Here is a 27711-nt window from a genome sequence, read left to right as displayed (position 1 = left end):
CTTTTTTCTTTTTGCTTATGTGGTGCTGGGGAATCGAACCCAGGGCCTCAGGCATGCAAGGCAAGCACTCTACCACTGAGCCACCTTCCCAGCCCTCCTTCAGCACTTTTTGCTCGTTATTTTTCCAAGTAGGGTCTTGCATTTTGCACAGGCTGGCTTGAACATCCTTTTGTTTTGTGGAGGGCGGGGGAGAGCACCTGTACTGGGGCTTGATCTCTGGGTTTTGTACTCTGTCCTGGCTTTTCCTCATTTTAGCACTTGAGCCATACCTCCAATTCCAGCTTTTTGCAGGTTAGTTGGAGACATGAGATAGGATTTGTCTGCCTGGGCTGGCTCTGAATCTCCATTCTGAGATCTCAGCCTCTTGAGTAGCTAGGATTATAGGTGTGAATCATTAGTGCTTGATATACCCAGTACTTTAAATTTATTGAGATTGGGATCTCATGAATTTTTTACTAGGGCTGGCTTTCAACCAAAACTCCAGAGCTTAGATCCAAGTAGTTAGGATAATAGGTGTAATCCACTGCCTCTGGTCATGGAAATGTGTGTGTTTGTGTGTGTGTGTGTGTGTGTGTGTGTGTCCTAGTCTTGAGGCTTGAACTCAGGACCTGGGTGCTGTTCCTGAGTTTGTTTATTTATTTATTTATTTTTGCCAGTCCTGGGGCTTGAACTTGGGGCCTGGGCTCTGTCCCTGAGCCTCTTTGTTCTCTACCACTTGAACCACAGTGCCACTTCTGGCCTTTTCTGTTTATATGGTATGGAGGAATCAAATCCAGGGCTTCATACATGCTAGGGAAGCACTCTACCACTAAGCTACATTCCCCGCCTTGTTCCTGAGTTTTTTGCTCAAGGATAGCACTCTACCACGTTGAGCCACATCTCTACTCCAAGTTTTTTAGTGGTTATTTGGAGATAGGAGTCTCACAGACTTCCTGCCCGAGCTGGCTTCAAATCACAATCTTCAGATCTCAGCCTCCTGAGTAGCTAGAATTACTGGTGTGAGCCCCTGGCACTCAGCCTGTTAGGGTAATTCTAGAAACTTTGATGTTAAAAACAAATAATTTGCTTCTCTAGAATTTAAGCAAACTCTGAATTGTCTTTCAGGAGTTAGTTGGTTTGTGATTGCTAGACAGAATAGATTTTACCCAAATAATTCATGATGTCTTGTGGAACATAATTGTATGTCTACAATACTCATCCTTTCAAAAATTATGAGGATTTTATCTAGACCATTTTTCTTTCCCAGGAACTGGCATTTGAACTCAATTTCTTAGGCTTTCCCGGCTGGAGCTCTACCACTTGAGCCAGACCTCAAGCCAGGCATTTTGTAAATTATTTTGCAGATCGAGTCTTTAGGATTTTCTTGCCTAGACTAGCCTCAAATCTTGGTCCTCTGGATTATCGTCTTCTAAGTAGCTTACGGTTACATGTGTGAACCACAGAAACCCAGCTTATCTGCACCTTTTCGAAATAAAAAGTTGAAACTACTGGGAGTCAGGGCCAGAATAAGACTAGAGGAAAACAAGGACAGAATATTTTGGTCCACTAGCCACCTCGGGCTACTCCCGTATGAAGCACACCGAACTATAAATTAAGTCTGCAAAGAACAAACTTTTAGCAAGAGTAGTTCTTCAAATAATTGTTTTCTTTGAAATGTAAATTGTTTTAAAAGGTTTTCTTGTTTGCTCCTGAATGTGGCAGGTGCCTTTAACACATGCTTCCTTATGTAGCAGGACGGGAAGGGGGAGCGTTTATCCAAACAGTATGCTAGGAGTGGAGGACACAGGCTTAATATTTCTGCACCTGTCTGCCTTTCACGTGCAGGAAAAGACTTTCCAAAACTTGGAGTGCCTCTCAGCAAGTCAGGAGGAGTCTACCCGTGGGGATCTGACAAATCTCTGGAAAGCTGGGACCAGCAGGAAACCTGCTCCAGGCGAGCCGCACCCCGCCACAGTCAACTCCACCGAGTCTTCCCCTCCTCCCCCCCCCCCCCCCCGCCCAGGTCTCCCTAGGTCACGGCCCCGCCCCTATTCTCCCGAGGCCCCTCGGCTTGAGGGCGGGGTCCCGACTACAACCAATGAGCGCCAGCGGACCCTGCGGGGCCGCGGCACGGTTGTCTGGGCGACCGGCGCGCGGCCCCGCCCACCACTCCGAGGCTCCCGCGCGCGGTTCAGCGCAGACTGGAAGCGTGGAACCTGGGTCTTCTGCGTGCAAGCAACGCGCGATGACCACGTGGAGCCTCCGGCGGAGGCCCAGCCGCACACTCGGACTCCTGCTGCTGGTTATCTTGAGCTTTCTGGTGCTCCGCAGGTGAGAGCCCCTCCCACAGCCTCCGTGTGCCTTGCACACACCCCAAAACCTTTCGTTTCCACGGCGCCAACCCCGAACTCCCTCGGGTGATAGTCCCAGCCTCTTCTTTCTTAGAGCTCACCAACATCCAAGAGTCCTTCTGCACCTCCAGGCACTTTGACCCTCGCAGGAGATCTAGGACTCTCGGTGACACACCAAGCAGGTGTCGCCCCCAGAGTCTCCAGGCATCTGTACAATGAACTTCGCATTCAACGTACCTGTGATGCCGAGCTCCGCTGCAGATCGACACTTTCAGTGTTCTGGGGAGGTTGGCAGACCTGGCATCACATTCCTCTCAGATGCCCCCATCACTGCCCTCTGCCTAACCCCCTTCTAATATTCACCAGGGCCCCCACATTTCATCCGGAGCCTGCCAAGAAGTTTCCAGTTATGGCGCAATATTAATGTAGCCTAGCACAGTCATAAAGTCGTTGCCCATGGGTGTCCTAGATCCTAGGCCCTGATTTGGTTACACCAGACTAGTATTGGGAAACTTTCCGTTTACCTCTTTTCACATCACCAGCTTACTCCTCGCTTCCACCCCACTTTTGAACAAATTGTTGATGGCGAGAGGTGGGGTTCGTTGATGGAATGCTTTTACCTATAGTCAGTGTAAAAGTTATCTGGGTGCTCAACTCCTGGATTTTTCTAAGCTGTGTCTATTTATAGGAGTTTACAGCCCTATCTTTCAGGTCGATTCCTGGCACTTTGCATATTCAAAACGTCTGTTGTTGCTGGGGAGCAGACCAGCAACATGGCATGGTTTGGCCCTGGAATTGCTGAGCTGAGGCTGAGCCATGGGAACTGGTGGCAGAGACACCACTGCAGCATTGTCTTTGACTTCTTTCTTTTTTTCTACCCATTACTTCACCTTTCTGGACTTTGACTGGAAGACAGAGATTTTTTTTCTTTTTTTAATGGAGATAACAGCTTAAAAATTTGAGCTTTTTTTTTTTTTTCCCCACATGAGCACATTTAGAAACTGCACCTTTTCCTGACTTACATGACTTGTTTCTGAGATAATGAGAATGCCATAATATTTTTGGGAGGAGAAAATGGATCTTTTCTCAATCTGGGGTGTAGAAGGCGCCAGTTGTTTCTAGACTTTTCTTTCTTTCTTTCTTCTTTTTTTAATTTTTTTTTGTCGGTCATGGGACTTGAACTCTGGGCCTGGACGCTGTCCCTCAGCTCTTTAGCTCAAGGCTAACACTCTATCACTTGAGCCACAGCGCCGGTTTTCTGGTGGTTTATTGGAGATAAGCTCCTACTTGGGCTGGCTTTGAACCTTGATCCTCAGATCTCAGCCTTCTGAGTAGCTAGGATTATAGGCGTGAGCCACCTCACCTGGCTGATTTTTCTCTTCTTAAAGGTGATCTCTAGCCTCTTCTTATTTGGAAGACAAGTTCTGGCTCTTGTAGGATCCCCGGCTTCCCAAGAGGTGTAAGGCTGATGTAAGCCCCGGAAGAAGCACTCAGATCTGAGACAGCAGGAACATGTTGCAACAGCAGGGTGTTCAGGAGACCTCCAGGTAGCCTGCTGTTTGCTTATTCTTGATCAGGGGTGTAGCTGTTCATGTGCTGGTCCCAAACAAGTCACCCTGAGGGACAGCATTGAGGAGTTGAGACTAGTCAGGTAGCACGCCATCCAAGGCCCAAGGAAAAGGTACGAAGAAGAGGCTGTTTGTTGTTGTCTGTCAGGTCAAAGATGGGGTGGTAGGCTAGGCTGGGAAGAAACCTGCCTTCTGAGTGGTGAGTTAACTATGTCTCCACCCAAATGGATTGTCCAATAGGAGTCACAGTAGGGCCTCTGGAGTGGCCTAGGCATAGCAACAGGGGATTAATATCTGCAACTCAAACCTGGGAATTCATTTGAACTGCTTAAGAAACTTGAGGTTTCTGCTACCCCTTATGGCTAGAGAATCAAGCTCAAGGCCATCTCTTAGGATCTTCAGAATATACATCTTTGTTATCTTGTGATTGTATCATCCTAATAACTTCTGTCTGATCTAGGCTGGACAGCAGTGATTGTAAGTTGCTCTAATAGTTGGGGTAATTGGCAGGAACAGTCTTCCTCTCCTTCATGACTTACCTTGTTTACCCCAGCCTTGACTGGGTCATTACATGAGTGGGAGGTAGGGGCCTCTCCCAGCTGCTGTTGGGGAATGTTGGTGTGGCCAGTGGAATATAGGTCATGAGGAGCTGGCTCCTCAGCTCACAGCTTTGCCAAGCCTGGCTGTGAGAACCTGCCTTTCTTCTGGACCCCAGAAGGTAGGAATTTGGAGGGCACCTAGGGTGGGGGAGGGAGGGCATCTGTTTGGCCTCAGCATTTTTTTCCTTTTCTTTTATTAACTTTTCCTTTGTTTGATTTATAGTCAGGTATTTGGTTACATCACATCTAAGCTAAGAAATATGAGGGCTAGATGGATTTCTAGGGAGGATTTTAGCCTTAGGCTTTTTAGACTGAATAAGTGCTTTTTTTTTTTTAAAAAAAAAGTACCTCTATGAAATATAATTATGATATCGAAGTGTACATACTAGTTATGTCTTCACCTGGGAAACCAGCACTATAAATGAAGATAGTGAAAATATACATCAGCTTCTCCAGATTTCTCCCTCCATTCTACCCTGATCCCTAGGCTCCAAGTAACCACTGATTTGTTGCTTTCTGCCACCAGTTGCTGGTTTCCATTCTACAGAGTTTTATGGAAATGTGACCCAAAATGTGTACTCTCTCATTTGGCTTCTTTCACTTAGCACATTATTTTGAGATCCATGTGTTTTAGCCAGTTGCCGGGCATCTTCTTTCCTCTTACCGCTCCATGAACACAAGAAAGCCTGCTTGATATGATCACAACATGGTTCCCACGGTGATTTTTTTCTTAATAAAAATGCATCACCGAGCAATACTTCAATCTCCTCTACATGTCTTATGTTTGAAATTTTAGCTGGCAAAAGGAGAAAGAAAGAGAGAGAAAAAGAGAGAGAGAGAAGGACACAGGGAGGTAGGGAAGGAAGGAGGGAGGAAGGAGAGGGTAGGAGGGGGAGGGGAGAGAGACAGAGTGACAGGGACGGGGGCAGGCCTCCAGAAGGCAGCCAGCATCCCACTCATTTCCTCTCAGTTCCATGCCATACAGATCCCAAGTTCTTTTTGAACAAAGAAAAGGGAAATCAATCAACCTTCTTCTCCTTGTTAAAGGTGGATAACTTAGGTAGGTCACTTACCTTGATCTAAATCATAGCCTGTCTTCCAAAGGTATGTGGATAAACTGTCTCTCCTACTAAGCTTTTGTGAGGTTGTGGATTTTATAAGCTTTGCCTAGGACTCTAGGACTCTACTGTGCTAAAGGCCTGACTCATAGTTTCTGGAATGTTCAAACTCTGAATGCTGTCCCTTTCATCTTCTGGTGCTGTATTCGGTATCTGGGAACTGTCAAGCATAGCAGCCAGAGCAATGGCTCAGATGGGATGTCTGATCTATTTTGTGCAGGGAAGTGTTAGCTTTGGCAGTTTCTCAGGGCCATGCTAGCCAATCATGGAGGAAATGAGCATTGTCTTGAAGCATTGATATTATTGGTGAGTTTATTTATTTAAGGGACTGGGATACCCAGAAAACTGAGAGCAAAGTATTCCATAGTCTTGACAGCAGATATATCAGAAAGGTTGGCCAAAGACTTGTTCTCACATCAGATCAAAGAAGTAGTAAGTGAAATAAAATCACTTAGATGTCCCCCCCCCCCGTTTTTGGTACAGTCCTGAGGCTTGAACTCAGGGCCTGGGCTTTGTCCTTGAGCCTTTTTTGCTCAAGGCTAGTGCTGTATCACTTGAGCACAGTTCTATTTCCCACATTTTGGTTGTTAATTGGAGATGAGAGTCTCATAGATTATTCTGTCCTGTCTGTCTGAACCACGATCCTCAGATCTCAGCCTCCTTTGTAGCTAGGATTACAGGTGTGAGCTACTGGCACCTGGCTTAAAGCACTAAGTTTTTCATGAAATGTTAAAAGTTACATTATGTTTTCTTGGATGCTCATCTGGAGAAGCATTGAAGAGATGGTGGAGTATGGAAAGAGTTCAAAGCATTTTATACCTGAAAAGAACTCTAGAACCCAGGAGCTCCTTTCTACCTTTCCATCCTGCCATCTGATCTTGGAAATATTCCATAGGTCTAAATGGAATGACATCATGGGACAGGAAGCAATACAAAATGGTGTGTGTGTGTGTGTGTGTGTGTGTGTGTGGTCCTGAGGCTTGACCTCAGGGCTCGGGAGCTGTCCTTGAGCTTTGTTTGGCTTAAAACTAGCACTTTACCACTTGAGCCACAGCTCCAGCTTTTGTGTGTGTGTGTTTAGTGGAGATAAGAGGTTCATGACCTTTCTGGCTCTGGCTGGCTTTGAACTGCAATCCTCAAATCTCAGACTCCTGAGTAGCTAGGATTACAGAGGTGAGCCACTGGTTCCTGGCTATGTTAAATATTTAAAAAAAATATGGGACTTATTAATAAAGGTATATAAGAAAAAGGCTAGTTCTTATGAGACCCAAGAATCTATATATCCCTATACACAGTAAACAGAATTTCCTTCTGTAGACCATGGAGCTGACCTCAGCATAACCTTTATGCTGACCCAACAGAAATGGAATATGCTATTTTGGAAATACCTTATCAAGTTTAAGTGAATATCTCTTATGGTCAGCAGTTCTACTGACAGAAATATATCCAACAGACATTCACTATAGCTCTGTTTAGTAGGCAAAAGATTGCAAACAATCAATGCTCATCAATAGAGGGCTGTTTAAATAAATTATGTGTCTAATGGACAAATGCATATGGCTATCTTCTTATATCTGCACATGATATCTTTAAAATAAATCATTATCTGGTGGCAGGGAAGGAAGAGGGGCTTAGGTGGAAGAGATGGCAGGTTGGGAGGTTGGAAGGGAGCTCCTGGATTTCAGAGTCATTTATTTTTATTTTTTATTTTTTTGGGTCTGGTTGTGGGGCCTGAACTCTGGGCCTAGGTGCTGTCCTTCAGCTCTTCAGCTCAAGGCTAGCACCCTACCACTTGAGCCACAGCACCACTTCTGGCTTTTTTCTTTTTGCTTATGTGGTGCTGAGGAATTGAACCCAGGGCCTCATGCATGCAAGGCAAGCGCTCTATCACTGAGCCACCTTCCCAGCCCCTTTCAGAGTCATTTCTAGGTATGAAATATTCCAAGATGAGAGGGTGGCTATTAAGAGTAGAGCCCCTTGGAGTTATCAGAGTTTTAACTTATCCCTAGGCTGAGATACAATAATATATTGATTTATGAGATTATTAATGGGAAAATTTCCCAAGAGTGAAGAACACCATCTCGGGACACCCCTGTAGTTTTCATTGTCCTGTGTTGGATTCTTAATGAAGAAATGTTGTTATCTCACTATTGAATCTCAAGGTGTTGGTCTAGTACAGACTTCCTCCTGTATATTTTTCCTACAGTATCTGGGAACTGTTGCCCTTTATCAGGTAGGCAGCCATTTGGCCTGATTTTTGGAGCCTGGTGTTAGGCCTGTTCTTGGCTGGCAAGCTTCTCAGAGGTGCTATGCTTGCAGTGATGTCTTGGGCCTTTGTCTCTGTAGAATTCATGTGCTTGCTTTGGGAATGGAAAGTCCAAGTCCCAGCAAGCAAGAGTCTAAAACACTAGGAGTATGCAGGAAGCTAGTCTGGACACAGCACTGGGTTCTGTTTCTCTGGTCAGCAAGTTCTTGGGACCCAATGATTGGTCCAAGAGTCAGTACTTGGAAGTAGAGGCCTGAGCCAAAGAATAAATCACTTCTGTAAGCCTTCCACCTCCTCTGCTGAGGATAGAGAGAGCAGGGCTGCAGATGGGTGGGATGGAGATGCCCCAAATGGTTAGGATAAAGAAACAGGAAATAGGACTTCATGGGAACCTATAGGCAAATCAGAATCTGGAGATCAGTGAATAGAAATTTACATTTACAACCTAAGTGAGGACATTTATACATGTGGTGAGGCTTTTGGGGGTGGGGTTAATAGACCTGTCATCTAAAATCATGGTCTTTATCCATATGGGAAGAATGAAGTCAGTTGATATGTTCGTTAATTTGTCCTGGACCCAGAATCAGTTGAATCTCTGCCTTAGGAAGCTCCAGTAAGGATCACAATCTACCTGGAAATTGAACTTGTAAGTTGTCATCTCAGGGGACCAAGTATGTATTATGTCTAGTACTCATAGAGTCAACCATTGAGATCAGTAAAGACTGTGTTCTGGTAATTGCAGACTGATATTCAGCTTGCCATTACCTGTGGCCTGCTTCAGATGGCACAGTGGTTGCCTGGCCTCTACTGCAGGTCATGAAACTCCCATTGGAGTCTGGGAAGACAGTGTGGTGAAAGGATGCCTGGAGGAGAAGACTGTGGTCTAAGTAAAGCCATGGAGTCCATCAAGAGTTGGCAGAATCTTCAGCTGCCACAGGAGAGCCCTTTAGCAGGCAAGAGGCATTTCAAGACTGTCCTGCTTAGCATACCTCATTCAAGGAGCTTGTTCAAATAGGGGACTATATCTGGGCTCTTCCCGTCCCAGTCATACTACAGGACCCTCTTTAAAACTCATCCAAAGAGAAAGATATCCTTTTTCATTCCAACACACCCACCTGACACTTCTTATCATGCCCAGGGACATCTTGCCTTCTTCATCCTGCCCTGTACCCTTTGTCCTCAAGATCCATCTCATTGGGAAGGTGGGGAGGGAAGGGATGGTAGGGGAAAAACAAAGGAGGAGATAACAAAGGAGGGGATAACGATGCTCAATAGGAAATGGACTCATGACCTTACCCACGTAATGGTTACCCCTTGTACAGTATCTTTACAATAAAAAAATATATAAAAGGATCCATCTCAGTGATCAGTAATAAAGTGTCAGAAGGCTTCACACACTGCCTGGCATAGCCTGATGAAAATTCCTCAGCCTAGGGTGTAATAATTCTCAGAGATTCTTTCATGTCCTCAGCTTCATGCTTTCATTGCACAGCCTATATGAATGATAATGCCTTGTTTGTACTCGCTGAAAGGAAACTGGTGGGGCTGGGGCATAGAAGACTTTTACCATGCGAGGCCCTATCAGCAATCAGGACACACAATGTCTTTTTCTAGGAATCTCTCCTAGATGATGAACATGGCCATCCCCCTTTCCAGTGGAGGCATAGAGTATGGCCTATGAGGGGAGCCTGCCTGAGCAGAGACCACAAGGCTGGACAAGGCCTGTTACTCATTTTCTTAACCAGCTGAGAAGCAACAGAAACCTCACAAATGAATGCCAGTATAGGCTTCAGCTCCACAGAATACAGGTGTCCCTGGTTTTCTCCTAAAAAATGTTAATCACAAGTGTGCCGATCATTAAGAACCAGCAAAAACACCTTGGTTTTCTCTGGGATTGGGTAGTTCTTTAGTGACAAGCCTAACTTTGAAGTCCCTTTGACTTTTAAACCATGCAGTTGGTATTTCCTTTATTTTATTATTACTGAGTGAACTACTCTGGAAATGATGGGAGTTAATATGACACTCATTAGTATTAATAATTACGATTAGGGTTAATAACCATTGGCATGATGCTTTGTGGTTTGGAACAGGAAGCTTTAACTTGAGTCATCTAATACTCAGTGTTTATCATTCTTCCTTTCTACTAAATTCATCCTATTTTTTTTTTTTGGGTTGGTCCTGGGCCTGAACTCTGGGCCTAGACACTGTCCCTCAGCTCTTCAGCTCAAAGCCAGTGCTCTACCACTTGAGCCACAGCACCATTTGGACTTTTTTCTGCTTATGTGGTGCTGAGGAATCGAACCCAGGGCCTCATTCATGCAAGGCAATCACTCTACCACTGAGCCACCTTCCCAGCCCCTAAATTCATTCTTTTAATTTCCAGAAAGGAAGCTGTTAAATTCTCCAGATTTTGGAATTTGATAGCAATTTTTATTTGGTTGCTTTATTTGCAATATTTATTTCTTGCCTCTTGAGAAGCACTAAGATGTGTGTGTGTGTGTGTGTGTATACTGGTATGCTGTTACTGGGTCTTGAACTCAATACCTCACCCTTTTGATTGACTTTTGCACTGAAGGCTAATACTCTATCACTTGAGCAGTAGCTCTACTTCTGGCTTTTTGCTGTCTAATTGTAGTAAGAGTCTCTGGGCTATATCTGTCCAGGCTGGCTTTGAACCTGTATGCTCAAATCTTAGCCTCTTGAATAGCTAGGTTTATAGCTGTGAGACATTAGTGCCTGGGAAGAAATATTTTTATATCTAGAAAATAGGAGGGCACAGAGGAACTAGGAAAGAAAGACTGTATTTCCTTAGAGTGAGAGACTAAATGTCTATATATTAAGGGAGAGAATATAGATTGGTTCTTTTTCATCTTAGTTTTTGTGCGTATACTAGGGTTTGAACTTGGGGCCTCATGCTCTTGTTGATCTTTTTTTTTTTGTCGGTCATGGGGCCTGAACTCTAGGCCTGGGCGCTGTCCCTGAACTCTTCAGCTCAATGCCAGCACTCTACCACTTGAGCCACAGCGCCACTTCGAAGTTTTTCTGCTTATGTGGTGCTGAGGAATTGAACCCAGGGCCTCATGCATGCAAGGCAAGCACTCTACCACTGAGCCACCTTCCCATCCCCGATCTTTTTATACTCATGGCTGACATTCTACCACTTGAGCCATACCACCAGTTCCAGCTTTTTGTTGGTTAATTGGAGATAAGAGTGTCTTGGGTCTGTCTGTCTCTTGAGCATCTAGAATTCCAGGTGTAAGCCACTAGTGCCTGGTTGGTTCTTCTTCACCTTTAACATAGGATGCAGATGTTGAATGAGTAGGGCTCCAGAGTTTATATATCTCTAACAAACTGTGGATGAAAATACTCTGCACTCTGTAGACTGCACTTGGAGAAGTCATCCTAGACTGGTCACTATAGTTCATTGTTGGCAGAGCTTCCATACTGTCAAAGTATCTTGCTTTCTTATCTGTCTTTCTATCTATTTGCTGGTCCTGGGGCTTGAATTCTGGGCCTGGGTACTGTCCCTGAATTTCTTTTGCTCAAGGCAAGCACTCTACCACTTTAGTTACAGCTCCATTTCTGGATTTTTTTCTGAGTGGTTTATTAGAGATAAAGAGTCTCATACACCAGGGGCTTGTGGCTCACACCTGTAATCCTAGCTACTGAGGAGGCTGAGATCTGAGGATCACGGTTCAAAGCCAGGCTGGGCAGGAAAGTCCATGGAACTCTTATCTCTAGTAAACCACCAGAAAACTGCAAGTGGCACGGTGGCTTAAGTGGTAGATTACTAGCCTTGAGCTGAAGAGTTGAGGGACAGCTCCCAGGCCCAGAGTTCAAGCCCCACAACTGACCAAAAAAAAAAAAAAAAAGTCTCATGGACTTTCTTGCCCTGGCTGGCTTCTCAGCCTCTTGAATAGCTAGGATTACAGGTATGAACCACTGGTGCCTTGTTTACTAGTGAATTTAATTAATTATTTTGTGCCAGTCCTGGGGCTTGAACTCAAGGACTGAGCACTGTCCCTGAACTTTTTCACTCATGGCTTATATTCTACCACTTGAGTCACAGCTCTACTTCTTTTTGGTGGTTAATTGGAGATAAGAGTCTCATGGACTTTCCTGTCCTGACTAGCTTCAAGCCATGATCCTTGAGCTCAGCATCCTGAGTGAGTAGCTGGTGCCTGACTTTCACTTTTTATTTTTGTTTGAAACAGGTTCTCTATGTGTAGCTCAGGGTGACCTTGAACTAGTGATTCTCCAGAGCAGGGGTATACCACTTTATCTAGCCAAAATGCCTTTTTTTCTTGTTGTTGGTTGTGGTGCTTGAACTCAGGACTTACGCACCATCCTTGAGCTCTTTTTCTCAAGGCTAGCACTCTACTACTTTGAACCACAGCTCCACTTCTGGTTTTTGAGTAGTTAATTAGAGATAAGAGTCTCATGGGGACTTTTCTGCCTGGGCTGGCTTTAAACCACGATCCTCAGATCTTAGCTTCCTGAGTAGCGAGGATTATAGGTCTGAGGCAATGGCACCCAGCTTTGGAATACATTTTTTTTTTTTTTTGCCAGTCCTAAGGCTTGAACTCTGGACCTGGTTCCTGAGCTTCTTTTTGCTCAAGGCTAGCACTCTACTACTGGAGCCACAGCGCCAGTTCTAGCCTTTTTTGTGTATGTGGTACTGGGGAATCGAATGCAGGGCTTCATACCTGTGAGGCAAGCACTCTACCACCAAGCCACATTCCCAGCCCTGGAAAACCATTTTTAAGAAAAAAAAAATCTGTCCCTGCAATTTGTGCTTATATTAGCCTGAGGCAAGCCTAGCAGGAACTTGAGTGGGGACTCGGGGGAAGGGGTAAGGTGAGCCTGTTGAGGGCCTCAGGCATGGAGGGCAGACAGAAAGGCAGAGTGTGTTCCTTGGAGGAAATAAGGTTGAAATAAAAGGAGTGATCCTTTCTGATGTGAGCAGCTTCAAACAAAGTCAGAATGGTCAGGAGTTCATAATCAAAGGGAAGAGCCTGTGGAAAAGAAAAGGAACAGTTATAGGAAGGTCCAGATAGGTGCCGGGTGGTTATCCCAGCATGTGATCTGAGTAACCTAGAGCTCCACCTACTAGGACAGTAGTTGGCAGGGTTTCAACTTTGTGGGTCATGTAGTCTCTATTGCATCTACCTAACTGTACCCCAAAGCAGCTGTATGTAGATAGCAGATATGGCAATGTGCCAATTAGAGTCTTTGTAAATGCTAGTGGAGGTGTGACTCAAACTGCAAAAGGCCCTGAGTTCAAGCCCTTGTATCAGCATACGCACCAAAATACTAAAGTGTGAAGTTGTGATTTTTTGTTTCCCAATACCTCTTTTAATTCTTTTGACTTAAGCAGGTGGAATTTGGTCCATGGCTGAGTTTGGCTAACCCCTGGCTGAGGGCCTGGATTGGGTCCAGAAGTATCTCAGTGTACAGAATCCTTTACTGTGCATTTTTTGAAACTGTATTAAGGTAGCCTGGCAATAACATTTTTCATACTCAAATGGAGAAAATGGGAGTATTTTCAAAATATTCAAAATGGAGAAATGGAGAAAATGGGAAGGTTGGGAGTATCTTTTATTAACGAAATAAAACCCACCAAAGCTCTTCTCTATGATATACACTGCTATCACAAATGTCTTCCAGATACTGGCAAGACACCTTGAGTTCACATGCCAGTGTCTCCTGTCACCTGACCCTCATAGCACCTTTCTAAGCAGTGGTGACAGGCATTGGTAATATTCCAGAGGAAGAAACTTAACATTCCCAAGGATGCTGTCCTTAACGTCAGGGGACAGTGTTGCCAGGGATTTGTGTCCAGTCTTCCATGTTCAGATATTGCTTTGGTTTTCAGTCTCCATAGGTGGCTCTCACAAATCATTTATAAATCACTTGTGGGAGTTGGCACTTTTGTCTTTAGAGAAAAAAAAGTATGGATATTAGGTCTCTTGTACACAGGTGATGAGCAGAGGTGTACTCCTGTAGTATCAGTGTGAGTTTTGAGGCTGGGTCTGTGAGAAGTAGGAAGAACAGGTAAAAATGACCTTCTTCTTTTCCTCCTCCTCCTCCTTCTTTTTTCTTCTTCCCTTTTCCCAGTCCTGGGGCTTGAATTACGGGCTTAGGCACCATCCTTGCACCTCTTTATTCTTAAGGTTAGTGCTCTACCACTCCAGCCACAGCGCCACTTCTGGCTTTTTCTGAGTAGTTTATTGCAGATAAGAGTCTTATAGATTTTCCTGCCTGTGCTGGTTTTGAATCACGACACTCAGATCTCAGCCTCCTGAGTAGCTAAGATTATAGGCATGAGCCACTGGCACTTGGCTGAAAATGATTTATTTCTCCATAAGTAGTTCTAGAAAATTCCCAAATGGTTAGTGATGTCCTATCTACCTTTCCCTGTGTGGCCATCAGGACCCAATCTCTCCTGAAACTCAGGGAACTTTTTATGCAGAGACACCTAGCCTGGAGATATGCCCTCTAGTGCCAGGACCTGTCTGAAAAGGGATCAAGGAAAAAGATGTCTTTGGCACTGACTCACTCTAGTTCTTGTTTTCTCTCTTCAACAGTCCTAGCCTCCTGGCTGGAAACTGCAGCTCCCTAGAAGTTATTCTGACCCACTGGGTTATACTGGGTTGTCTTGTAGCTGACACAATTTCTTCAGAAATTAGTTAAGTCTTGGAAGTCTGGCCAATGACTTAATGCCTCTTTTCAGGTATCTGCATCCCAGGGCTGGTGGCTGTGGCCGTGAGAGGGTTCGGAGGTATTGTTTTCTAGTAGCTGCTGCTTTTATGTTTAGTCAGATGGCTGTGGTAGAAGCCTGGGGGTTGCAGCTTCTCCTGAGTCAAGTCCCTAGTCTAGAATTAGTCTTCTTCCCTGTCCCATGTAGCATGACCCTGCCTCATCCTCTCTCCTTGTAGCACATGCGTCTTCATGTTGAGCCTGTCTTTGTCTTGTTCCTGGTGTCAGCTTGCTCTTCCCCTGGAGCGGGCCGCAGCCCAGCGAATGGTGCTGAAGGAAGACATCTTCCAAGGTTTGGTTAGGTGGGAGGGTGGGAGCTGTGCCTCTGGGAGCAGGCTGGATCTGTGAAGGAGGCAAGGAGGCTGATCTCTTCCCCATATTGGTGCTTGCGTCTGCCTGGCAGCTCCCAGGCTCCAGGAAGGCCCTTTGTCTTCTCAGGTTGGACTGGAGCACTCTCATTCCTCCATGGCTCCGGCATCGGCAGTTGGGGCTGCAAGCCAAAGGGCAGAACTTCATGCTGGAGGACTCCACCTTCTGGATCTTCGGGGGCTCCATACACTATTTCCGTGTACCTAAGGAATACTGGAGGGACCGCTTGCTTAAGATGAGAGCCTGTGGCTTGAATACCCTCACCACGTGAGTGCAATACCCCTACTCCCCAAGCCTGGCTCCCAAACGGGCTCCTAGTTGTCTACAGGAGGAAAAATGTAAGAGGGGAAGCCAGCCCAAGCCTTTTGCTAAGGTCTGCAGGGTAAGTGTTCCCCTCCCTCAGGGGCCCCACGGAACTCTTTATTAATACTGTAGGCATGAAAAGATCAACCAAATAGCAGTATTATTCAAAAGAATAGAAGCTGGATGCCAGTGGCTCATGCCTATAATTCTAGCTATTCAAGAGGCAGAGATCTGAGGGTCATGATTCAAAGCCAACCTGGGCAGAAAAGTCCCCGTGAGACTCTTATCTCCAATTAACCACTCAAAAACCAGAAGTGGAGCTGTAGCTCAGAATAGTGGAGTGCTAACCCTGAGCAAAAGAGCTCAGTGACAGTGCCCAGGCCCTGAGTTCAAGCCCCACCACCACCACCAACAAAAGAGGTAAGAATAAAGTGTATATGTAGGAAGTGATTCAGAGATCATAAATATTTATTTGTGAATGACTTGAAGGACCAATCTATTGTCTCATGATTCTAGAGACTAGATATCAGAGATCAAAGTGTGGATCTGGAGCTGTTCTAGTTGGCTTGTAGAATGCTATCTTGTCCTTACCTTTACATGGCCTTTCCAGAGTGTGCATTCCTGGTGTCTCTTCCTCTTCTTACAAGATACTACAAATGGTATTTTCACAAACAACTCCAGCCCATCTGTGCCACAGCTGTGTATAGTCGTTTTGGAGTCAGCTGCGTGAGAGGCCACCTGTCTAGAGTTTCAATATTCCTCTTTCTGAGGATCTTGGTTTATAGTCAGCCTGGGCAAGAAAGTCCATGAGACTCTTATCTCTACTAAACTGCAAAAAAAAAAAAAAAGCCAGAAGTGGACCTGTGGCTCAAGTGGTACAGAGCTAGCCTTGAGCACAAAAGCTCATGGACAGTGCTCAGGCCCAGAGTTCAAACCTCAGGGCTGACCTTTCTCCCCCCTACCCTCCCCCCCAAAAAAAGGAAAAGAAAAAAAAAGAGCTATTCTGTTGCAAACTTTGGAAATCTGTGTGCTTTAGTAAAACTATGACTGAAAGCCGAAATTTCTTTTCACCTTTTTATTTATTTATTTTCTGATGAATTCCTTTTTTCTCTCCAGTGAAAGGTAGGGGTAGAAAGCAACCTGTGGTTAAAGAGCCAGACTTTCTTCCTGTATATGTCATGTTTTACCCAAGTCTAGCTGACTGTCTTTCTTCTCCTAAGGAGATGCCCAGTCAGTCCCTTGGGACTTACCTTGGACCTCAGCTTCTCTATTACCTTCAGGTCTGTTTCCTTAATTCTCAGTTCTGGGCCAGAAGGCATTAAGAAACATACCTTCAGCCATCAGAAAAGGATTTAGGGATAAAAAGGTAATCCTGGAGGCAAAGTGAGACCAATGATAAACTCTTGTCTTTAATTATCTTTCCTTTTACAGTTATGTTCCATGGAACCTCCATGAGCCAGAAAGAGGCAAATTCAACTTCTCTGGGAACCTGGACCTTGAGTACGTGGTCTTGCTGCTTTTGTGACATGGCCTGAGCTAGGGTTGGGGAGTGGCTAGAGGTGGCTACCTGGGGTTGATGAGGAGTCCTAGACATGTCCCAGCTGAGAACTGGAAGGACTGGGGTTGGTGCCTTGTTCTCAGGATGCTGAGAGGCTCTGCCTCCAAGCCCTGGATGCTTCTGAGCCATGACCTATTTGTCACCTGGGGACTTGAGTCTGCATCCTCTGCTACCTGCTCTCCAGTAAAGCTCAGTGAACCCAAGACCCCAGGTGTTGCCCAGCTCTGTAGTGCACTTTAGCCATTTGGGCTGGGTGGGGGGCTGCTTCTGGGTCAGAAGACATCTATTCTGTACCCTGTCTGATGTCATTTGCTCACTGTGTTGGGATCAGTACAAACCACTTCCCAGAGTCTCTGGGCTCCAACCTGGTGGCACTCTAGTGCCTCCTTCCTCCAGTTTCCCTGGTTGGGAAAGAAAGGAGCCTGTAATAGCTGTGGGTTCCTCCTACACTATCTCTCCTCTTGGACCATCTGGAGGGGACTTGACTTGGTTTCCCTCCTCAGGGCTTTTATCTTGATGGCTGCAGAGATTGGGCTGTGGGTGATTCTGCGACCAGGCCCCTACATCTGCAGTGAGATCGACCTCGGGGGCTTGCCCAGGTAAGCGGGGCTAAGGGGCTGCAAAGTAACTTGAAGTGTCTCAATGCTAGTGCAGAATATTCAGAGATGTTGCTTTAGTTTCTGTTTTGAGGTACAGTTTCCATTCTGTGCTGAGCTTACTTTCCAGAATAAGTAACTCCCAGGAGGGGCCATTTTGAATGATACCAGTAACTGCCCATGCACAATCTCATTGGTTATTTTTTATCAACAACACAGAAGGCTGATCATTCTGAAACACTTTGTCCTTCTGGGCCCAATTCTGGAGTTGGGACCCCAGGCAAGTCATTGATCCCCTCTGGATCTTAGCAGCCTGTTACAAAATGGGAAAAATCAAACTTGTCCCTGTCTGTTTCTTAGGGATATTACCACTCATTTATTAAAAGTCCTAGTACTGGGAAAGTAAAAGAGAAGCTCTTGTTACTGTTTTCTTCCAATTTCCTAATGTCTGATCTTCCTAAGTGAGTCTCTTATGCTGAGTGCTCTGGGTTGCAGTAACAACCTGGGCAGGAATCAGTCAGTTAGGACCATTCATCTTGTTACTGCCTTTACTTTCAGTAAAAAGATTCTCTCCTTAACGGTATAAGCTCTCTAACCTCACTCTGTCCCCAGTGTTAGTCCCAGCCTCCTCATTCCTTGCTGCCCCAGGAGGAAAGAAGACTGAGCCTGTTGGCCCCAAGGTCTCCCAGGAAACTGTCTCTGCACAACACAAACACTGAGCCCTGGCCTCGTTTCCTCTCTGTTTCCAGCTCTACTCACTCTTCCCTAAGGAGAGCCTTCTCTCTCCATCTCTCAGTATCCAGGATCAGGCCTCTGAGCTGGCTGAGAACACAGCCAGAGTGTCTGCCCCCTCCCTGGGGATTAGAAATCTGCACCTGGTCAGCTTTTTCCTAGGGGCTCAGCTGGAGCAGGGCACCAGAGGACAACAGGGTTTAACATTCTTAACTTAGAAGCAGCAGCGACTTTTCTCTGAGATTTCCCTGCAGGGGGCACCTGCCAATTCATGAGGGGCCCACTGGGCTTAGACCCCAGGAGGAGCTCTAGGCCTGTATGATGCCTCCTTCCTTGTGAAAGCCAGGTAGACCCTGCCTCCCTTTCCGTTGTGTACCACGTATACTGACCATGTTCTGGGCTTCCAAATCAGGCAGAAGGTGCAGAGGCTTTTTTTCTCACAGCTTCACCAGAGAAAGAAGGTCTCAACTTCCAGCTTTGGAACTATTCTATGATGCTGTGTTCCTCTGAGAATTGGTACTCACACCATAGAGTGGGGAGAGACTTTCCCAGGCTCTCCTGTGGCTATTTGTAGGCAGAGTTTTGAAGGCCCAGGGCTGCTCCTGCAAGTAAGTCCCCCAGCCAGCCAGTCAGTCTCTGGGTCAGGTTCATTTTTCTGAGTAACTTGGGAAGGATGTGTTTGGGTCTTTTCTAGTCCAGTTCCAGTGATTCCTACCCATTTTTTATTTTTATTTTTCTAGTCCTGGGGCTTGATCTCAGTCTAGGCACTGTCAGTAACCTTTTCTTTTCTTCCTTTTTCCTCAAGTCTAGTCCTCTACCACTTGAGCCACAGCTCCACTTCTGTTTTCTGTTTTTGTTTTTGTGTGTGGTTAAGTGGAGATAAGAGTCACATACACTTTCCTGCTTGGGCTGGCTTTGAACCATAATCCTCAGATCTCAGCCTCTTAAGTAGCTAGGATTACAGATGTGAGCCACCAGTGTTTGGCTTTGTTTTTTATTTCTTTTTGTTTTTCTTTTTGACACAGAGAGACTAGACTGTATGGTAAAACCCAGACTGGCTTCAGACTTGTTTTTCTCCTGCCTCTGATTCCTGAGTGCTGGATTTTTTTAGATGAATCTTCTCACCCAGCTTGGCATCACCTTTTTGTGAAGGGATTACATTATAAATGAGTGAGAAATGGGCCTTGAGTCCAGGGCAAAGCGTTTCCCACTGCCTGACAGTAATAGAGCCTGTAGCCAGGAAGCTGGTAATGGACTTGCTAGGGCTGAATTCTGTGGGTTAGGAAACAGACATTGTGGGCTGGCACTGTGGCATTCTCATTTCCGAATCAGTTGCCTTGTTTCTGGACTTGGGACTGGTCTCCAGTCTCATGCTACAATTTTATGAAGTTGCTTCCTTCTCCATGTGCTGTTACCTGGCCTGAGGTCAACCCAAAGACCCGGATGCTAATGCCCCCCTTTCTTCCTTTTATCTTCAAGCTGGCTACTCCAAGATCCTAGCATGAAGCTGAGAACAACTTACAAGGGCTTCACAGAAGCAGTAGACCTCTACTTTGATCACCTGATGTCCAGGGTAGTCCCACTCCAGGTAACAGCAAAGGACTTTTTGATCTTCATTTGTCTTCTTCTAGGTAGAAGGTATCCTAACCTTGCCTAGGTTAACGCTCAGATAAGAGCCATGTAGTTCTTTTCAACACGGGAATATACTCTTCCTTACTGCCTGAGATTTAGAGTTAGAATTGGGCAAGCTTATAGCAGTTGCTGCTTCAAAGAGCTATGCATTTCAGTGTGATCTCAGCCAGTGCTAAAAGGGCAGATAGCGCACTCACATTGCTCCATGTGGTCCCAGAGCTCCCACTGGAGATAAGTGGATAGGAATCTTGATAACTGAAAACATTCATTTACCACTGTCTCAGTAGTTTAGTGGTTTGATTCTGCGCAGAGCAGAGCATAGACCAACAGGCCACGGAGAGGACAATAGAAGCTTTGTAATGATTTTTAAGGTACTTCTCTCTGTGACTAATAGATGCTGCATAATACCCATTTGCTGCAATCTGATGGGTTCAAAGCCAGCCCAAGCAGAAAAGTCTGTGAAAATATAGAAGTGCAGATATGGCTCAAGTAATAGAGTTCCAGCCTTGAGTGAAAATGCTAAGGAGGAGTGCTCTGATCCCTAGTTCAAGCCCCAGCACCAGAACCAAAACTCACCCCCCACCAAAAAAAACACAAAAAACAAAACAAAATGAAACCAAAACCAACCCCAAATGAATGTTAAAATAAATGGGAGAAAGTATCTCAGTATGTTATGTAATAATTGGAAGCAACAAAAGCAGGAATTAGAATAATTAATCTAGTTACTTATGTAAAAATTAGCACATCAATAAAAATTGTACATCAATGAAAAATTGCTCTTGAGTTAATTGTTTGGAACCCTCATAGCACACATAAACCAAAGTGAACTACTGCCAGATAAAACAAAGGATAGCCAGTTAAATTTGAATTTCAGATAAGTGGGGAATAACTTTTAGTTATAACTGTACTCCAAATATTATATTAGCCCTACTTACACTAAAAATTATTCATTATAAATTTAAATGTAACTGGGTGCCTTTATTTTCTAAAATTGGCAGATCTAATTATTAAAGAAGCAAGCTATCAGTACAGAACTACTCTAGTACCAAACTTCTCATAGCCAGGTGCCAGTGGCTCATGCCTGTAATCCTAAGTACTCAGGTTAGGTTCTGAGAATCAGAGTTTGAAGCCAGCCCAGCAGGAAAGTCCATGAGACTCTTTTTTTTTTTTCTTTGTGGGTCATGGGGCTTGAACTCTGGGCCTGGGCGCTGTCCCTCAGCTCTTCAGCTCAAAGCGAGCACTCTACCACTTGAGCTACAGCGCCACTTCCGGTTTTTTTCTTTTTGCTTATGTGGTGCTGAGGAATTGAACCCAGGGCCTCATGCACGCAAGGCAAGTGCTCTACCGCTGAGCCACCTTCTCAGCCCGGCACAATGTTTTTAAGGTTCATCCATGGTGCAGCATGTGTTAGAATTTTCTTTTCTTTTTGGTGATAGGCCGGGGGTTTGAACTGAGGGCTTGGGCACTGTACCTCAGCTTCTTTTTGCTCAGGGTATATCACTTGAGCCACAGCTCCACTTCTGGCTGTTTTTGTTAGGTAATTGGAGATAAGAGTTTTGAACCACAATCCTCAGATCTCAGCATCCTGAGTAAGAATGAGCCAGACATATGAGCCAGATGTGAGCGCCTGGCTTGAATTTCTTTTCTTTTTAGGCTGACTAATATTCTGGTATATGTATGCACTACTTTCTGTTTATTCACTGCTCCACTGATGGACCTTTGGATTGTTTCTGCATTTGGTGCCTGTGAATAATCTGTTAGAGATGTGGTGTATAAATACCTGTTTGAATCCCTACTTCACTTCTGGGTTTACAAATAGAGCTGAAATTGCAGGAACAAATTATAAAAGTTATATGTGTGTGTGTGTGTGTGTGTGTGTGTGTGTGTGCATCTATATGTAGGTGTGTGTATTTTTTTCCTGAGTAATGGTTATACTATTTTGTATAGAAGTTGCACCATTTGTATTCTCCTCAGCAATATACGCGAGTTTCCATTTCTCCATATCTTTGCTGATGCTTGCTATTTTCTGTTCATTTGGTAAGAACCATCTGAATGGATATAAAGTGGCATCCCTTTGTGTTTTTGATTTGTATTTCTCTAGGCATGAGTTGTGGAATTGGACATCTTTTTCTGTGCTTATGGCTGTTTATTATCTTTGAAGAAATGTTTATAGAAATTCCATTGACTCTGTAAAGTTAGGTTGGGTAGTATTGACAACATTGAATCTTCCAAATCCATAAACACCAGATGTCTTAACTTTATTGGTATCTTCTTTACTTTCTTTTAACATCATTTTGTCATTTCCAGTGTCTAGCCATTTCATTTTCTTGATTAAATTTATTTTTATTTTATTCCTTTTGGAATTGTTTATTAGTAGTCTATAGAAGTAGAGTGGATTCTTGTATATCAGTCAACTGATGCAGAAAACTTGAGCTACCCTTTGTCTTTTCTTTATCAATTGAAATCATACCTTTTCCCCTTAATTAAAAAATGCAGTTTATCACATTGATTTTTTTTGAATATAGAACCAACCTTGCATTCTAGGAATCCCATTTATTCAAGGTGTATAATCCTTTGCAAATATTGTCAAATTCAAATTTCTAGTATTTTGTTGAGGATTTTTGCATCAGTATTCATCATAGATAATTTGTCTCTAGTTTTATTTTTTTGTAGTTCTTTTTTTCCTCTTTTCCTGGTTTGGTAAAGAATAAGAAAAGAAATGTTTTTCTTCACTTGTAGGAGAATTTAAGAAGAATCAGAGTTAGTTCTTCTTTAAGTAATTGATTGAGAAGCAGATATGATTATGTATATCAGCAATTCCAGCATTTGGGAGGCTGAAGGAGGAGGATTGAAGGCAGTCTGAACTACATATGTAGTGAGACCTTGTTTTAAAAATATGCATGTATATGGCAAAATTTATTCATGAAACATCTGGTGCTGAGTTTCTCTTTGGAGATTTTTGATGACTGATTCAGCCTTTTTATTAGTTTTAGGTCTATTAGATTTCTTTTTCTTCATGACTTAAGTCTTGGTACATCATATTTCTAGGAATTAATCTGTTTTGTCTATGGTTATTCAATTTGTTTGTATAAGTTATTCAAACTCATAAACCTTATTATGTCTGTAAAACCAGCAGTAATTTCTTCCTGTTTGGTATTGGTTAGTTAGGTTTTCTCTCTAGTTTATTTTTTTAAAGTTATCTTTAAGTAGGTGTACAAAGGAATTGCCATTTAACAAAGCAGTTGATGAATACAGTGTGTCTCCATCAATGTCACTCTTTTGAACATTCTCAACCATCACTCCCCTACCTACCCCTTCCCTCACTCGTCCTCTTGTTTAAATTTAATTTTATTGTCTAGGTGATGTACAGAGGGGTTACAGTTACATATATAAGGTAATGAGTACATTTCTTGTTGAACTTGTTACCCTTTCCCTCATTCTCACTCTTCTTAATTTTGTAGGATATACACTGTATTCTTGTCTGCATTTTCCCTGTCTTCTCCTCTTGATTTCAGTAGTCAGGTTAGCTAAAGGTTTTTTTTGTCATTTTTGTAGTTCTTTTCAAAGACTCAGATCTTAGATTTGTCAAATATTCTTAATTTGTTCTTAAAATAAATCTCTGTTCTAATTCCTTCTGTAACGTTAATTTAGTTTTTTCCTTTTTCTAGTTTTTGAAGGTATAAAGTTAGGTTGTTGATTTGAGACCTGCTCTTTTAAAAGTGTTTACACTTCTTTTTAAAATATTTTTATTGTAAAGATACTATACAGAGGGGTTACAGTTACATGAGCAAGGTAATGAGTCCATTTCCTATGGAGCCTTGTTACCCCCTCCTTTGTTTTTCCCCTACCATCCCTTTCCACACCACCTCCCCAACTCCTCCCCCCACCCCCTGCAAAGTTGTAAAGTTCATTTTCAACATAGTGTCTTGTACATCTCATTGTTACAGTGGATCATCCTGTAACCTTATTTCAGCATTTTGTTATTTTTCTTCTTTTCCTCAAATTAGAAAAATGTCTAAACAAGATGCAGGACACCAAAATCAAATACAGTGACAAGCATTTTCTTAGCACTTTAATGGTATCTCATAGTTTGTTTTTATTCTTATTTGTCTCATTCTTATTTTCTAATTCCTTTGTGATTTCTTCATGAGCTGTAGATTAAGAGATTGTTGTTTAAATTTCTATGTTTTTGTGGTTTGTCCCATTTTCTTTTGTTGTTTAATGGTTCCTACTTCATTCCATTGTTACTGGAAAGGTATTTTTGTATGATTTTGGTCTTATAAAATTTTATAATTTATTTTGTGGCCTAATATTGGAGAATGTTCCATGTGCCCAGAAAAAAAATGTGTATTGTGCTCTCAAGGGTGTAGTTTTTGTTTTTGTTTTTACAGTCGTGGGGCCTGAACTCTGGGCCTGGATGCTGTCCCTCATCTCTTCAGCTCAAGGCTAGTGCTCTACCACTTGAGCCACAGCACCACTTCAGTTTTTTTCCTGCTTATGTGGTGCTGAGGAATTGAATCCAGGGCCACATGCTTGGGAGACAAGCACTCTACCACTGAGCCAACTTCCTAGCCTGTAATTTTTTTTTTTTTTTGTGGGGCTTGAACTCTGGGCCTGGGAGCTGTCCCTGAGCTCTTCAGCTCAAGATACCACTTGAGTTCTACCACTTCAGCTACTTCTGGTTTTCTGGTGGTTAATTGGAGATAAGAGTCTCATGGACTTTCCTGCTGGGCTGGCTTTGAACTGCAATCCTCAGATCTCAGCCTCCAGGGTAGCTAGGATTATAGGCATGAGCCACAGGCTGGATTGGGTGTAGTGTTTTATATATATATATATAGCTTTTAGAGTCAACTGGTCTGTAGTGTTGTCTAAATCGTCTTTCTTTTTATTGATTTTATGTTGGCTTGTTCTTCCATTATTAATAGTGAAATGCTGAGTCTGCTGCTATTATTGTAGAGCTTCAGTCCTATTAGTGCTTGGTTCACATAGATTGGAGCCCTAATGTTTGGTACATCTATATTTAAAATTGTTATATATTTTTGGTGAATTGACTCTTTTATAATTATGTATAATAAAATATATACGTAATGTATAGCATAAAATTATAGTATATAATTATGTAAGTATAAGATATAATTATAACATAATATGGAATTAATTATAATATACAATTATATAACATAATACATAGTTTATAATCTATTAGATACATACAAATATGTAATTATATAATTTCATAATAGTTTACATTATATATTTTGTATGTTTATATTTATATTTTTCATTATATATTATATACATGATTTATACATATAATGTTATATATATTATATAATATCCTTATTTCTTGTAAAAGTTTTTGACCTACATTCTATTTTGTTTGCTATTAGTAAGGTTACTTCAACTCTCTTCTGGTTATTAATTGTGTTGAATATTTTTCTGTCTTGTCACTTTCAGTCTATGTGTATGTAAATATTTTTGGCTCTGCCAAGAGCGTTCTATAGACTTCATCTAGTTGGATATTATTTTCCTTTTTTCCCATTCTGCTAATGTATGTCTTTTGATTGAGGAGTCGACTTCATTTACATTGAAAGTAATTACTGATAAGGAACATGCTTCTCATTGTGTTTATTTTCTATATCTTTCAGCTTTTTCTCTCATATTTTGACCATTACGAACTTCCTATATATCTAGTTGATTATTTTTTATAGTGACACTTTTATGGTAATTTTAAAATTTAATTTTATGTATTATTATGATTCCAATGATAATAAATAAAATGTTCTAAAGTTGTGACACCCTGTCTTAAATCAACATAAAATTGATGTTTATTGCATACAAAACTCTACTCCTAAACCAGGTGCCAGTGGCTCACACCTGTAATTTGAGCTATTCAGAAGGCTGAGATCTGAAGATTGTGGTTCTGAGTCAGCCCAGACAGACAAATCCTAGAGATTCTTAGCTCCAGTTAATGAGCAAAACACTGGAGGTAGAGCTGTGGCTCAAGTATTAGAGTGTGAGCTTTGAGCAAAAAGCTAAGTGAGAGTGTGAAGACCTAGTCTGAGCCCAAGTTCTGGCACATAAACAAAACAAAACTAAACAAAATCTTCCCTTTTAGTTTGGTTCCCCACTTTATTGGTGTCAAATTACACCTTTGTATATAATGTACCAGATTCTTTTATGTCTTTAAAATATTACAGTAATAAGTGTCATTGTAAACTAAACTATTAATAATACTGTTTTGTATATTTTTTCTTTTCTTTTATTTTATTTGTGAAGATACTGTACAGAGGGGTTACAATTACATGGGCAGGATAATGCATACATTTCTTACCAAGCATTGCAGCCTCCTCCTTTTGTTTACCCTTCACATCCCTTCGCAGCCTCCCCCCTCCCCCACAATTTGTCTTCACTGGAGAACAGTATTTTATATGGCTTCAGGTTACTATCTATCATCCTTTTATTTCGGCTTGAAATACAATTGCAGAGCAAGTTCAGTGGTAATAAATTGCCTTTGCTTTTCTTTGGGAATGTCTTAATTTCTTTGTAAGTTTTGAATGACAGTTTTGTTAGATACAGAATTCTCAGTTGACTTTTTTTTCTTCAGTACTCTTCATATATTGTTTCCTTGCCTTCTTCAGGCTGCAAAGATCCTTCCTATAGGAGAAGGTACTTTTTCCTTTTTTTAAAAATGTTTTTTAATTGTAAAAATAGTGTACAGAGAGGTTACAGTTACATGAGAAAGGTAATGAGCACATTTCCTATTGAGCATTGTTTCTTCCTGCTTCATCTTTCCCCTACCAGCCCTTCCCTCCCACCTCCACAACTCCTCCCTCCCTTCCCCCCACAAGTTGTAAAGTTCGTTTTCAACATAGTGTCTTGTACATCTTATTGTTACGAGTCAACCTGTATCCCTATTTAAGCATTTTGTTTTTTCCCTTCCCCTCCCCAAATTAGAAAAGTGTATATACAAGATGCAGGGCACCGGAATCAAGTACAGTGAAAACAGGGGTTATACCGTGGGGGAGGAACATAGCAAAGAAACAAAAAAAATTACATAGTACATTACAAATATGTTAAAAACAATAGCAAGAAAGTAAAGAACCCCTGTATTGGGGTTAATTTCACTTAACATCATCTTATATGTACATATGGTCATATGTACATAACTTTTGACCTTTTCTGCTTGTCCTAGACATATACTAGTTATTGTAGATAATGGAAACCATTGGACCTATGTTTCTTTGGGCCTGGCTTACTTCACTTAAAAAATTAAAAATTATATTTTTTCCAAGTCTTTGCATTTCTTAACAAATGGGGTGATGCCATTCTTTCTGATGGAAGCATAGAATTCCATTGTGTGTGTGTGTGTGTGTGCGTGTGTGTATGTCATACACACACACACACAAACACACACACACACATATATATATATATATACATATATATATATGTATATATCACAGTTTCTAGATCCATTCATCTACTGAGGGGCATCTGGGTTGGATCCATATCTTAGCTATGGTAAATAATGCTGTGATAAACATAGTTGTGCTGGTAGCTTTAGTATAGCCTTGTTTGTGATCGTCTGGGTAAATGAGAAGGCACTTCTACTTTTAAGTATTTCTTTGTATTTTAACAGTTTGAGTATATAACATGTTTCTCTGTAGCTGTCTAGAATATTATATGTGGAGTTTTTTGAGCTTCGGAATTTTGAATATTGATGTCTTTTCCCAAATTGGAAATACTTTCAGCCATTATTTTACTTTGTGTGTGTGTGTGTCTGTCTTGGGGCTTGAACTCAGGGCCTGGGTTCAGTATCACTCTACCACTTGAGCCCCAGTTCTACTTCTGGCTTTTTTTTGGTAGTTTAGTGGAGAT

General features: G+C 42.6%; 1 protein-coding gene across 1 annotated transcript in view; it reads left to right on the top strand.

The window, feature by feature from the left end:
• Positions 1 to 2191: 2191 nt before the first annotated feature.
• Positions 2192 to 27711, top strand: part of Glb1l2 (galactosidase, beta 1-like 2) — a 51644-nt gene continuing 26124 nt past the window's right edge. The window contains exons 1-5 of the mRNA XM_013009583.1: positions 2192 to 2310; positions 15079 to 15276; positions 16744 to 16812; positions 17374 to 17469; positions 19678 to 19786. Of these exons, the coding sequence (XP_012865037.1) occupies positions 2225 to 2310; positions 15079 to 15276; positions 16744 to 16812; positions 17374 to 17469; positions 19678 to 19786 (558 nt within the window). The 5' untranslated portion in view covers positions 2192 to 2224. The remainder of the gene's footprint in view (positions 2311 to 15078; positions 15277 to 16743; positions 16813 to 17373; positions 17470 to 19677; positions 19787 to 27711) is intronic.

This window comes from Dipodomys ordii, unplaced genomic scaffold (genome assembly GCF_000151885.1).
Source record: "Dipodomys ordii isolate 6190 unplaced genomic scaffold, Dord_2.0 Scaffold10, whole genome shotgun sequence".
NCBI lineage: Eukaryota > Metazoa > Chordata > Mammalia > Rodentia > Heteromyidae > Dipodomys > Dipodomys ordii.
The sequence above is the reverse complement of the archived record's forward strand: the minus strand, read 5'-3'. Positions and strand labels throughout refer to the sequence as shown.